The sequence below is a fragment of the Ascidiella aspersa genome, chromosome 2, assembly GCF_963924565.1.
Source record: "Ascidiella aspersa chromosome 2, kaAscAspe10.2, whole genome shotgun sequence".
Lineage (NCBI taxonomy): Eukaryota > Metazoa > Chordata > Ascidiacea > Phlebobranchia > Ascidiidae > Ascidiella > Ascidiella aspersa.
In genome coordinates this window covers 22281488-22296366 of record NC_139448.1, presented here as the reverse complement: position 1 = coordinate 22296366, position 14879 = coordinate 22281488, and the positions used below count along the sequence as shown (strand labels likewise).

Sequence of the window (14879 nt, the reverse complement as noted above, 5' to 3'; positions counted from 1 at the left end):
CTCAACCCCAGTTCTTGGAATAATTTTTTGCATTAAGTGTCAATTATCATTTTTATGTGAAACCCAAAGTCCAGTCCAGGTTATTTGAAATTATTAATTCATTGTGTGCTACATTGTAATGATTTTATAAAAAAAAGTCTGCAGGGTGGGTTAATTATTGGTTTCGCTTTGTATGGTGTGCGTCACTTGTAATAATTTTGTGACAGAATGGAAGTAAAACTTTGTTCAGCCTGGAAGCAAAATATGAAATATTTTGTCTCGGCTGAAATCAAAAAATCTTTGCCCCCTATAAAATGACTTTTTTCTGTAATTTGGGGCAAATTAAAAACAGTTGTTTGCATCTTTAACAATTTTTTTAACATTTCAGGTTTTTGGTAAATACATTTTAATGTTCTGCTTCACGAAAAACCAATTATAAACATATCAATATTTGAGAAAAAATACAGAATCACAGTTAAAATTTGTATTACTTTGAAAAAGCAGAAAAATTATGTTTCTAACATAACCACATTGTTGGTGAAACAAGTATACAAAAGTGAAATAAATGAATATACAAACCGAGATCAACTTCTAACAGCTGAAAAATTCATATTCCCTATGCAAGGGTTTCCCAACCTGTGGTACCCATACCACTAGTGGTACGCGAAGGTTTCTCAGGTGGTACGTGAGTAGCCTCAGTTTTTTCACAAAACCCTGGACTCACAACTTTATATTTTGATTGACTGGTTTTGTTTACATAAAAATAAATTTCTCTGAAGCCCATTCTTATAGTTACATAACTATTCCTGTTCTTACGGAACAATACAATCTCAAAATACAGGCAGTGTCAATTGTCGACAAGGAGCACAGTTGCTTTGTAAAGCGAACAATGCTTTAGGACAGTGGGCGTTAATCATGTCAAATGATTGCTCATATAAGATACTGTTTTATAGCTTAGATAAAAATATGATTCAATCAAATTATTTTTCTGCAAGAAGTGGTAGGCGTGACACTGCAGAGCGTTTAAGTGGTATGAGATTGTAAAAGAGGTTGGGAATCCCTTCCCTATGCGTATAACCTGTAACCAAGCCCTTCTGGAGTTGTACTGACCAACAATATCAGAGGCATCATGTCAAATACCATCAGTTTATCTTTACATAAAAAACATTATATGAATAACTATCCTAATAGGTCTTAAAAACAAGACCAAGCTTGGGGTGCTCCGAGCATCCCAAGCAGAAACTTGTGGTGCTTATCCCCCTTAAAAAATAATAAATCTTCCTGTAAAATAATGTATATTTCGTTTGAAGCATGTGGTTTGCGAATCCCAAAGTTAGGCAAACAACTATTTAGCATTATTTCACAAAAATATATAAATATTTTTAGTGCTTTGAAAATGAGATTGCTTCATTAAAATAATCCCATTAAGTGTACGTTAATCTCAAACATGACATTTGTTAGGGGTAAATGGTTTAGCCAAGCATGCAAATATATAAAAATAAGTCAGTCATTGGTCAGAAATTAACAACAGTACAGAAAATTTTGTAGAGGGATTTTGTCCAGCCAAGTGCTAATTTATAGATGGCAAATTTTTACTTATTTTATAATAAAAAAATGCAGTTTATTACTAGGTAATGTATCTACATAGTTTTTTGGACTTGAAAAAAATGACATATATTAAAAAATTAAATAACAAATGTTGACTCGAGCCCTTAACTTTTAACTCAACTTGTTTTTCAGAGTAACTACTTTGGGATTAGTTTTATATGTTTGTTGAAGATCAATCCTACATATTAGGCTACCTTGACATAAAAACACAACTTGCAAAAATGTGTGTATGTCATGTGGTCTGTGATGTGTTAGGCTCAGGCTTACAAAATCAATAGATCAAAATGTAAAGAATAATATATTAAAATACCATAGAAAACCACACAAAAACAAGTACCATTCCAATATTTGTAGGAGGCAATTTTTTCTACAGTGTGTAGTCTGATGTCTTTGTTCCTTGAATAGGCATCTTGAAGAACTGACCAGGGGGACAAGTATTCTTCAGCAAGGTCAATATGGTTTTTATCCAGAAGTAGAATAAACTTTGCTAAAAATAGCAGTGGTTTTTATAATATTATTCTACAAACAAAGTTTAGTTACCAAAATAAAACAACATACACTCACTCCAGATTAAAATAAAATTAATTTAAGGTATTATACAGTATTGATATAACTAGGGATGTTCAAAGTAGAATATCGAATCCTTGGATTCGAATCCAGATGGGATTCGAATCCAATTCTGCCGTTTATTTCGGGTAATTGGAACCGATATAATTTAATGTTTTACCGCCGATTGTTGTGCCTAATTGTACAAACGCGTGTAGTAAGTTGGCCTGTCGCTGCAGCGACCAATTTATAGTGCTTGCTTTAAATGTAACCTGGTAGTGCAGTGTCAGCGTTTTTTCGGGCGACCAATTACCGCGTCTCGCGATAACGTTCGTCTAATAATTAAGTGTCAATCAAGCATTATAGCGCGAGCGACTAACGTGTAATGTCTGGTGTGGAGTTCGCAATTGCCCTAAATGCGTTAAGTTGCAAAAGTAATATTACGTTGTAAAACGTGCTGGCCGTCTACAAAATGCGCTATAGGGTTACTTAAGGTCAACTTTAGGGCTATATTCAGCGAGGTTATGCAGTTATGCACAGTGTAATTGCTAAGTATCTGTGATGTCAATAGTAACTTTAAAATTTTTTTTATTATAATGTACACATGTTAGCAAATTGTTTGGGCGATTTATTGCTGTGATTGTGGGCCCTGTAGGGTAGATTAGGATTAATCCCTTTCCCAAACAAAATCGAGGTTAAATAATTTAATAAAAATATACTAGGATTCGCTATTCTGGATTCGTTATTCTAGATTCGAAACCTATTATTCTAGAATACCTTGGGATTCTACTTTGAACATCCCTAGTTTCAACAATAAAATATCTTTTCGTTATCAGGTTTGTTTGAGACTTTGAGATTACTTGAGTCGGTGACAGGCGACTCCTAAATGAAACAACGATAACGAGCGGTGATTAAGCGTTGGCGGCGATAAGCACTGATGTGTTTTCAATGCCAGGTGCAATGTTGCCTATGTAACGTTGCAGCAATCACGGTTAGTTATGTGATAATTGTTTACTGTCAAGTTTCCTATATACCCCTCAACGCTACACCAATTTTGCTTAATTTCAACATACACATAATTTTCTGTAGAAGGATAACAATTCCCATACTTCACAGAATTAGGTCGAAAATATAAAAAAGGTATGAGCATGCTTGTAAAAGACAGATAAAGCCTTATCAAGGTGGTAGTATAAATAAAATAACAATGCCAAAAGTTAAATGTTTTTGTCACTTTTCTGGAGCAAAACTATGAAGTGTTTAAAAAACCAAGACCATTTTGGGGTTCAGCAACATCAAAATACCTCAAAACCGCTATAACGTTTTGGCACTTAAATAAGTGTTGACCAGTGTAATGATAACTTAATATCTATGTAATATTTACTTGTGGCCTGGCCATTAATAAGTGACTGTTTTTATATTGTATTCTATATGTTTTAAAGTGCAAAATAATTTTTTTTCTGTATAAACCTAGAAAAACACTTTGTTCCGTTTATTGGTAAATTTAAATTTATTTTTCATCAAGAAGAAATAATTATTTTACTGTAGATTGCAAATATAACACTACTTACCTATAGGAGAAGGTAAAACTTCTTTAATTAGTTGTCTAGCTTTGACACTAAGTGAGCCTTTATTCGGATTACCATAATGCTTTTGGTCTGCAGGATTTCTAACAATAAACATAGTACAAATTGTAAGCAAAAATAATAATTTCCTAAAAATTACCAATTTTGTATGAAACTAAAACTACTTGTAACCAATTTAAGTGGAACAAAATTTACAGCATGAAAGCATAAAGTATGAGGATAAAGAATTTACAGAAAAACAACTTAATACAAAACATTAAATAAAATAGGATTTTCTAAACATTTCTTACCCTTTGTAATGGGAAATAACCAGTGTGGTTATATGACAGTAGCAACTCAACTGTACTGACAGAAATATTTAAGGGTATGTAAATATACATTACATCAACAATTTCAAATGTGTTAAAAATACAAATAACAGACCAAATAAAATAAATGCACAGAGGTAAAATACCTAATTTTGTATCACAATTTGGCTAATTTGAAATTAACTGCACGTATAGTGTTATATATTGAATTGTTTGCCAAACACCAGGGGCGGCATTATGAACACACCTTGCTAAGTTGAGCGAGCTCGCTAACAACGCACAAGCTCGTTAAGTTGACTTTTGGTATTACGAACCCACTTCCCGTTAACCAAATCTCGCTAAACTCCTCGCTAACTAACTAGCAGATCAGCCCACTCAGTAACGCCTAAATTGTGTTCTGAAAACTTGAGATCTGTAAACGAAATTAAAAATGGCTGCATTTATTGCTTTGAGGCGTCTAGAAAGACATCAAAGATTACGACGAGACCCAATGGAGATGACAGATTTAGAATTAATATCTGAATACCGCATGCCGAAAGCAGTCATAAATGACTTATGCCATCTCCTATACGAAGACTTAAAGCCAACAAAAACGAGTAGACGATGTCTTACTGTGGAACAACAAGTTTTAATATCACTAAAACTACTCGCATCTGGCAGTTTTCAAAATTCAACTAAAGATAATATTAATGTTTCACAACCCTTTTGCAACCAAAAAATCAAAGTGTTATGATGATTAACTGTTATTTACCCCTACTCATGTGATGCAAACATGGTATTTTTCGATGTGGTATGCAAGGGGCCTGGCTCATGTTTTATTCTTCATAATATTTGTCGATTGCAAAATGTACCTCTTCTTCAATCTCTTACTATTGACCTTGAACCACTGTTGGAAAGTACTACAGGAACAGAAACCGACTTGCAAGGCAACACAGTTAAAGACTCAATTATATCTACATTTTACTAAAGTTGTTTTATCTTCATCAAAATAAAACAATCTGAAATATTATTTTGTGTTTTTTGTTGAAAAAATAGGAATAAAAGAACAGTGGTGTATCAAAGTAAACACTGAATGAAACAGGAAATAGAAAAAATAACAAAATGTGTGCATAATGGTGTATCAAAGTGATCAGTGAATAAAATAGGAAATAGAAAAAATAACAAAATGTGTGCATAAACTAAGTAAAGGAAAAAGGGCACAATCAACAAAAATGAAAACATACAATCAGTCATCAATTGTAAAAGGTTGACTACAACTTATTTTGATATCATCACATTCTTTTTTACGCTGTAATTTCTCACGCTTTAAAGAGTTTTCTATTACCATTTGGTCTAACTGTTGTTGTTGTATTACAGCAATGTTGGTGACCTGGAATAAAATTTCTTTTTGTACAACAACTATTTCGTTTTCTTGGCTAATTCGACGTCGTTTGGATTTTTGTTGCGGTATTGTGATGATGCCGGACTTATTGGCTGTTGAACAATGTCAAATAATAAACTTTCATTTTCTTGATCATTTTTAGGTCGTTTTGCTTTTACTTGTGAAGATGAACCTGATGTGCAAAAGATGAGGAACTTGGTGGTTCAAAAATGTCAAACAAACTATTATCCAAGTTGGATTCAGAAATTAGGACTGGTTCTTCTACTTCTCGATCTGGACTTCTTTCATGCACTGATATATATAGCAATACATATTAGTCATGCAATGTAAAGAAAAATTGCTTTCACATATTTAACTTCACTTAACTCTGCCCACTTTTAAGTGATGATGCACCCTTTACTCCATAAACAGCTTGTTGGCCAATCATATCAACAATTTTAAAATGCATATCAGAGGGTTGTGTAGCTTTGTTGACACCACCCCCAGTTTTGGCAGATTCTCTTTTCCAATCTGATACAGATTTTTTAGCACTGCTTTTTAAATCCCACCACTTGTGCTCTACTTGTTCCACGGTACCATTTATGCCAGATATGTTGCATGAATTAACCTATATAGTAAATAAAGATTATAAACTAATAAAAAAATTAAGTACACTGTATCAAATATGTACCTGTGTTGTCACGACCCTCCAAGCAAGTTTTTTGGATGCAGAAGTGATTTCTGACGAAAAAGAGCCTAGAATATGTTTCGCATTTTTTTCTATTGTATTAACCAATGCTTCAACTTCCAATGCTGTCCATCGTGGTGAACGCTTTTTAGCACTGACTTTCTCCATATTACACGATTTATTTATACAAAAAATAGGTTATTGTAAAAGCTACCATTAAACGACTGATCGAACAAAGGATTCAACCAGCTTGCAGCAGCAAGTTTGCCGAGTCAGTCATCCTTTTTCTCGTGTTTATGATGCATTCTCTCGCGCATGCTTCTCGTTATAGCGAGGACCGTTCGTAATACCAAATGCGTTTGCGAGTTTCTCGCCCGTACATCCCTCGCTAAAACGAGCTCGGTAATTTAGCGAGCGAGGAACTGTTCATAATGCCGCCCCAGGAGGTCAGTTAACATGCCAGGAAGTTAAAATCCTGTGGAAGTTTGAATACAAAGATATGTAAATGTACATTGCATTGGCAATTTTAGAGGAGTCAAAAAATGCAAAGAAAATGCCAAATTAAATAAATGCAACGATGTAAGATACCAACTTTGTATCACAATTAAGTTAGTTTGAAATTAATTTTAGGTACAGTGCTGTATATTGAACTGCTTGTCTAACACCTGGATACTAGGATACCAGAAAGTCAAAATCATGTCGCAGTTTGTTTAATGAACTAAGCTTTAATAAGGTCCTATTGACGCAAATATAGACATATATATATAATAATCACATGCAGACCATAAAACTTTTGTACAAATCACGTTTAGTTTTCCAGTATTGGAATTCTTTTCAATATGTATTTGTGTAGTTTTATTCGAGGATTTAGAAATAAATACTAACACAAGCTGTTTGTTAATAGTGACATGACAATCAATGCAATAAATATACAAACATAGGGTGTTAGTGAAGCATTGCATTATCCACATTCCGTGCATGTAGAATCCCTACTTACCGTATATAAAGATATGCTTGGTTTTTTTCTTTTTCTATAGCTTTTGTAGGGATATCAAACTGGTCTCGCATTTTTTTAGGAACATACACCAATCCATACCACACTGAAGTCATGCCAGCGAAGCAAAGATATATTCCTAAAAGAATAAAAATCTTGACTTGAAATTTTTTCTCCTAATGGGGTGCAAATACGACATTATTAGGACAGGGAGGCAAGTCATGCAATACCTGCTTATGTTGCCAGCACAGTTTTCATAGAGTACTCTATTGAACTATTAAATTAGATTATTTTGTTCTTTCAAATATAATTGGCATTCAGACATATAATAATGTCACACTGCAATTAAATTTAGTCTTTAAGAAGGTGTCCGCAAATACTTTTTGGCCCCAAATAACAGCCTTTAATTTGAGTGGCTCAACTATTTTGCACGTTTGTTTTAATTTATACTTTTGCAAAAAAAACCTAGGTACGGTTTTGTTAATTTGACAGGCCAAAGCTGCTAATAGCATTTGTTGCATGTATAAGTCTAAGAATACAGAAGCATTGCAAGTTTATATGACTTGTAGAAGCCACAAGTGGATGATATAATAAATACTTTGAAGTTGAATATTAATTAGTAGTCTGAGGGTAAAAAACGCTTTGAAATTTTAAAGATGAACTTGTCATGTTCTTAACTTAACTGAAGTCTGCACTAAGATTGTTTTGCAATTTTTTTGGGTTGTTAAGTTATGCTACATGTCTCTTTAGAAATTTTATTTTCATTTTTATGTTTAAAGAAAAAACTGAAGCATATATTAACCCTTCAACGCCGCTTGTCGCGAATTCGCGACACACCACTATCTAAACCTTTTCACTGCCATAATATACTTATTGCCGTAATTCCTGTTGTCGCGAATTCTACACGAACTGAACGCTCGTTTAGCGCCGTTCAATAACTATGTCTGAATGTTATGTGGGGAAACCCCAATCGCGGTTTATCACGATTTCATCTAACAACTAATTTGGTGGAAGCACATTTTCAGGCATTTAAAAGTCAAAGATTCGGCGAGCATCTTTAGTTCTAAAAATATCTATGTGTTTGTATAGAGCAGGGGTCGGCAACCTACGGCCTGCGGGCCGGATCCGATGTAATTCATCCGGCCCGCCGCCTCTTTGACAAATTAGAAACCAGTCCATTTCACATACTTTTTGACTATTTTAACTACGCAAGTGCGAAAAATTTTCGCGCTTTGCGCGAATGACAATTCTGCATCCGGTTTGTTTACAGTTTGATGCTGTCTTTTGAACTAGATTACCTCTCCATAACCGTTGAGCCATGGAAGGTTGCCAAGTGCGTCGCGGAAAAAACGGAAAACTTATTCTAAAATATTGGACATATGTTTTTTAACATTTTATTTATTTTACATTTTCGGCAATGCAATAAAAACTTGCAAGAAATTTAAAAGAAATGCCCGTATTCAAAAAAAAATCGCGCTCCCTTCGCTTGCCAGGTGTACCTTGACTTAAAAAGGTTAACAAACACTGAGCTATAGACTACCTTTAAATGTTATCGCGTTCCATCAAAGTAGTTTTATTACACTTTTCATCTGTTGCACGGATGACAACGTGTGAACTATAATTTTAAACCAAACAAATGCTTTTTCTTGCTTTGCGTCAACACTTTACTGCCTCCTTAAATGTAATTAAACACGTTTTTAAGTGCAAAAACGATCCGAGGCCCGCCTGATTCAAATTTCTACCATGTTAATAACACAATTATTAGTTAACGTTTTGTGCGGCCCGCAGAGACGTTTCTGAGTTTAGTTTTGGCCCGTGACTAGATAAAGTTTGCCGACCCCTGGTATAGAGCATGGGCAATATGTTTTAAAGTGTTTTGAATAAATACTGTCATATGCCACTCCAGTAAGCAAGAAGTTCAGTTTGTCGCGAATTTGCACCATTAGGCATTGTTGGCCCAACAACAAAGACTACAAAATTCAGAAAAAGTTAGAAATAATTAAAAGACAGGCAAATTTTTATCTTAGAGTAAACGAAAGTGATTCATAAGCGAAATAAAATGGGAAAACTAGAAATATAGAGTGATAAAAAAATATTTAATAATTTTTGTCTTGCACCCCTATGCGCCTCTAATTGGAAGACAAATGTCAATAGTGTGACATCATCGTTTTAGTTCTTTACAGCTATCTTCTCTATTCTAGCTGCAGAAATACTTCAATACAGAATTCATTCATATCGCTTGCTTTATTCAGGTTGGGACGCGGTTGGCTTCCTGCTGTGCTTTTTTGTCCCGCGCATGCTACGTTTATTGTGCGAAGTGGCTCGTCTCAGCGAAACTGCGCGCATGCGACTTGCCTTTTAGAAAGAGGCTTCTCTTAGAAAACAACATATTTTACCGCCGCAAATTTAAATTCGAAATCAGGAAGCAGTACTCCACTCTGTTTGCAATTTTTATTCTATCAATAAAATCACTTTAATTTCTATATTTTGGGGTAATTATTTCACCCCATAGGTTAATTATTTTGAGTTGAAAGTCAAAATATTGCTGCAAAGCAAACCTATAATTTGTCTTTATAGTTAAAAAATATTTAACAACTTTTTTTTAATTTATTAGACACAGTCTACGAACACAAAAATGGCCGATTTTTAATTTTTGCCTTTTTTAATACTCCCAAAATGTTTATTTAAACATTAGCTTTAAGTGGTTCTCTTACATTTGTGAAATTTTCATATTTTCATGTCATTTCCTTGTATTGTAAATATATCCAGGAAATTTCCTAAAGTGTTGTGCATTTTGACCCCCAGATGAATAGTTTAGGAGTAAGGTTTAAAATTTTGTTACTTAACGTTGTATATGACATGTAGCCATCATCCATAAATACATCAGATTTTTTTTATATTTTTTATCTCTGAAAAGTGCTTAAAACCAAAACTAACGAAAAATTATAGTTTTGCCCCCCAAAAAACAACCCCTTAGTTCTTGGGCACAAAAATTTTATAACTTTGAAAGGGTATCTAACAGTTGTCATCCTTTAGCCCAGTGATTCCCAAACTTTTTTTCTCGCGTACCATTTTGAGCTTTTGTACATACCACCTAAGACAAGGTTAGAAATACATTGATTTAAATAGGTTATTATTGTTTAAAGTAGGGCTGCGGAGTCGGAGTCGGAGTCGGGACTCGGAACTCGAGGAGTTGGTTTGTTTTTGCTGGAGTCGGACTCGGGACTCGAGTAAGACCTTGTAAAACTACACGAGTCCCGAGTCCGACATGCGCATGCGCAGTACTGAATTTTAAAACTGACATGGTCGCCAAATGGAAATTGTAAAGTTGGAATATTATATGGCGGAATATTTTCCAACCATGTATTGTGAGTGAATGAATTATACGACAACCCTATAAATGGATTGCTGAATATCCGCGTTATTTTAGTTAGGTAAATTGGTGAAATACAGGCTGTAGAGTCTGGGACGGACTCGGGACTCGACAAAATCGCACATTTGACCGGAATCGGACTCGGGAGTTGGACTCGGGTTATTTTTAACCGACTCCGCAGCCCTTGTTTGAAGTATATACTTCATTAGTGTCTTGGCGTCTTCAACATTTTTTCAGGTTTATGCAAAACTCAAGAAAATACTTGGTTGATATTTTTGTCATTTCAAAAAGACAAACAACTATAAAAATGCCAAAGAAAACAAGAAGATGGTTATTTTAGAGTAAATGTGATGTAAACAGTTGAAATGCAATGTAAAAATAATTGCAGAAAATTAACAAAGACCTAGTTATTAAAATAGGAAATGGGATTATTGCAAACCACAAGCAAAGAAAGACAACAAATACTGTTCAATCCGTTTGTCCAAATCAAAGAGACCTCTGTGGTTAATTTGTAAAAACAATTTATGTTGCGGCAAGAATTAAGATTTTTGTGAATATCCTGTTTTAACTTGACAGCAGGCTGACAAAATCTTGCCAGGCGAATGAATCAACCTTCCCATGTTTAGGTGATAATCAAGGCTATTAACAAAAACTTTCGCCGAGGGCTAAACAAATACATAAGTGGCATGCTAAAGTACAACCTGAGGCCTGAAGGGTTCAAATGTCTGCTTTTCTTGGTCTTGCAGTGTTACATAGATGAGCTGTTTTGGGGGCGAACCGTGTGCAAACATGCAGCAGAAAATCAGATTAAAAAGTGCGAAAAAAATCCAATATTGCTTGAAATAATAATATTTTTTATTTGAATTTATTAGAAATTGTTTGCCTTAGAGTGACACAGTCAAGTGCAACATTCCATAGTATGCATAGAGACTATTGGCTGAACACACTGCCAGTCCAAATAGTTTGGCAGTCCAAGTTGAGTGTATAAACATTCACAGTTGTTTTAGTTGTTGATTGTGATTTTGGCTTAGTGCAGTGCTGCATATCTGTTGTGTTGTCGATCCCTACACTATTATGCTATGAAGACAGCAAAGTTTTATTACTACAGAAAGTTACAAAAATAACAAAGATAAAAAACATAACATTGTCCTATTACTCAATACGAAATGGTACTAATTAACTAAAAAAGTCTTGTGTATAGCAGTTTGACTACATGTTGTTTTTTTATAGAAAACATAGCTCAGCAAATGCAATGCTAGTTTTAGTACATACTCAGAAAACTGTGCAGTAATTGTTACAAAATAATCTCTAACAAAAAAGAGAGACATGACCCTTTGTATGGTTCAGGAGTTTGTTTTAAGACGTGGTTTAAAAAAAATTTTTAAAACTAACTATTTTTATAGGAACCTGCAAAGTTGTAGAAACTGTTTGCGAAGATTTCATTGTTTATTTAATTTTGCTAAACATTATCTAGTGCAAAGTTTCTGAAAGCACCAGTGAGCCATGGAAGGTTGCCGGTTGTACAAAAAACTAATGGAATAAATATTCAAAAAATGCATTCTACATTTTTCCATTGCTAGTTGAATTTGCTGGGTAGGTCAGTTTATCAAATATTTTTATATAATCTCTTTTCCTTTCTGCTTTCTCTTATTGGACACGGAGTACTAAGATAATGAATAGGAATCTTCTGTTATATAAAAATGCAAAAAAATAAAGACCACAACTTGAAGGGTGTTTTATTGACTAATCTACAGAGAGCAATGTGCAGGTTTAGGCTGCTTACAAGACCAATATTAGGTCATATTTACAGTGTTTGTCCTATGTCCGTTTTTATGGTGTTTGATTAAAGGGTGGACAGATTTCAAATGCTTAATTACAAATATTTTTTAAATTAACAAAAACTAAAAAACGTTTACAAACCTTTATGCTTCATCCTCCTTAAAACTTTGGAGGTTTACACAACTAATCAAATGTAACATTTTTCTTCTGGTAAATACATAGTTAAATTATTAAACATATAAAAAATGGTAAACGAATCGATTGACCTAACATTTAATTATCTTTTGTGTTTATTTTCTTACAGCATATATGTATGAATGTGCAGGTCTGAACATGTTAAATGTTTAAAAACTAAGTTCCACAGAAACGAGAATTCAGCAAACACAAAAAGACAACTTTTTATGTTTTTATTTCTTTAAACACTGCACAGTTTTTGGGATGAGCAATTGATTAGCACTAAACCAGTGGACATCAATCTGGGGGTAGTGAGAGGTTGTCTGGAGATCACAGTGTACTATTTACTCAAGGAAAATTAACAAGTAAAAAACAAAACAAAAAAGCAAAACTATGTACCAGTCCAACAATGGGGTTTTATGATGTTTGCTCTAGTGAACCAGTCGTGCTTACACCATTGCATTTATTTTCAAATAATACTAAGCTAGTTTAAGTCAGTGTTGTGTAACAACTTAAGTGACAAATGACCTAGGTTGAAATGTAGAGTTTTCATTAAGCATTTTTTTATAAAATTTTTTATAAAAAGAGTTATTAATCTTAACTTCTGCACATAAAACAATTTGCTTGCTATATGTTGCGGTTACACTATGAGTTATTGCTCCTAATTGCACGAGTTTACTAATTTTAATAGTTTACAGTTCAGTTTTTATGACATGGACTTGACAATTGACATTCTCTAATTATGACTCAACTTGTTTTATTCAAAAATAATTTACTTCGATTTTAATTTAAAATGACTTATAACACTGGTTTTAGCTATATGGTTTTTGGGTAGAACTGTATACGGTGGCCATTTTACGAACAGGAAGATTTTGCAACACTCGATAATAACTTTTTAACACAATTACATTCTCTGTAACAACATATTTCCAACCTAATACATTAGGAGAAAAACACAACAAATAATATTGGTGATTTACATGAAATTCTTGATCATTATTTAGATTTGTTTAGATTTAGAGTAGACTTATGGAGTTATTTTTCCGAGTTTATGTGGCCTTGTGATCGCTATAAGCGTGCAAATATGTCATATTTTTGCTTAGAACTGCGTTAATTTCTGACGGATCGGGTGCTATTATTATGTTTAGGAATGTTAAATTTTACCATATGGGCCGAGAATTCGTTGAGGAACATGTCTAAATTCTGTTTTAACTTTTAATCAGGTAGCCTATCCTAGTCTTATGGTAAACGGTATTTAAAAAAGTAGAAAAATTAAAAAAAAATTATTTTGCCGAAATGACAAGGTCTACCTCATATTGCGAAAACCAAATAGGGTATTTACCAGTTTTGCTACTTCAATACCTACCCTAAAACGATATTTTAAATATGGGAAACTGCACACCTAGGCCTAATGATACTGTTTGACAAATTGCGAGAACTGGTGTGTAGGCCCCTACAATTTCTTCAGTAAACGTAAAAGTGTGCTGATCCAAAAAAAGGTTGACAAGCACTGACGTAGGCTACGTATGATTGATACATGCCAACTCAATAGGCCTACACTATTAGAATAATAGTCTCTCGAGCAACTTTCTTCCTGGGTGCTGTTTGAACATTTAACTTTTATACAACTGTTCGAACATTTACTAGTTATTTTTTGTATGGTATTTAATAAGCATTCTCGTAAAAGTAATTGGTATTTAATTGTCGTCTTTGCAGCCCCCAGAGGAAAATCAAACAACCCACCCGGGGGTCGCGACCCCCAGGTTGAAAACCACTGCACTAATTGGACCTTAAGGTAAACTCCCAGCGTAGATAAATTGAAAATAGAAAATATTCGATGAAAATTCACAAAAGATAACAAAAAATGTAAGATAAAATTGTAGCGTTTATAGCCTAATTATTTATTTCGTTTAAACTTAATTTGTTAAGTAGTTAAAAATGCATATGGTTCGAGCCGGCTCAGCATTGTTTCCCGGTCAGCATAGGCATCCTGTTATAGATCGTTTGTCCTAGTTTGCAAAACGTGCCTGGTCTATTTCCTTAGCCATTTTCTTGTCCAGAAGCCAGCAACGCATTTTTTAGCGCCCCTTTTCTCTCAAAATCCATTCGTTTTTTGCTCGCTCCCTCTTCGCCTCCTTTCTCTTCTATGTAAAGCGCTCAGTCTTCTTCTAGTTCAAGGGTCGGCAACCTTTTTCTAGTCGCGGGCCAAACCAAACTCAGAAAGGTCTCTGCGGGCCGCACAAAATAAGAACTAAGAAATGTGTTATTAAAATGTTAGAACAACTTTTAGTCAGGCGGGCCTCGGATCTTTTTTAACACTTTAAAACGTTGTTTAATTACATTTAAGGAAGCAGTAAAGTGTTAACGCAAAGCGCGAAGAAAAATGCGTTTGTTGGTTTAAAATTCGCGTTCACACGTCGCCATCGATACTGCTAATGAAAAGTGTAATAAAACTACTTTGGGGGAAACGCGATAACCTTAATAGTT

The 14879-nt window shown here is 34.1% G+C and overlaps 2 protein-coding genes across 2 annotated transcripts in view; both read right to left on the bottom strand.

Moving 5' to 3' along the window:
* LOC146164327 (protein SERAC1-like) overlaps window positions 1-12834 on the bottom strand; it is a 37698-nt gene extending 24864 nt beyond the window's left edge. The window contains exons 1-4 of the mRNA XM_083383227.1: window positions 12360-12834; window positions 7070-7205; window positions 3702-3799; window positions 1925-2074 (exon numbers count right to left, since the gene is read on the bottom strand). Coding sequence (XP_083239353.1) covers window positions 1925-2074; window positions 3702-3799; window positions 7070-7205; window positions 12360-12372 — 397 coding nt within the window. The 5' untranslated portion in view covers window positions 12373-12834. The remainder of the gene's footprint in view (window positions 1-1924; window positions 2075-3701; window positions 3800-7069; window positions 7206-12359) is intronic.
* Window positions 5250-6240, bottom strand: LOC146164328 (uncharacterized). Its single transcript, XM_083383229.1, has 4 exons — window positions 6076-6240; window positions 5781-6012; window positions 5597-5696; window positions 5250-5463 (listed from the first exon to the last, which is right to left on the bottom strand). Exons 1-4 carry the CDS (start codon window positions 6238-6240, stop codon window positions 5250-5252), a joined length of 711 nt encoding a protein of 236 aa, XP_083239355.1.
* Window positions 12835-14879: the final 2045 nt, after the last annotated feature.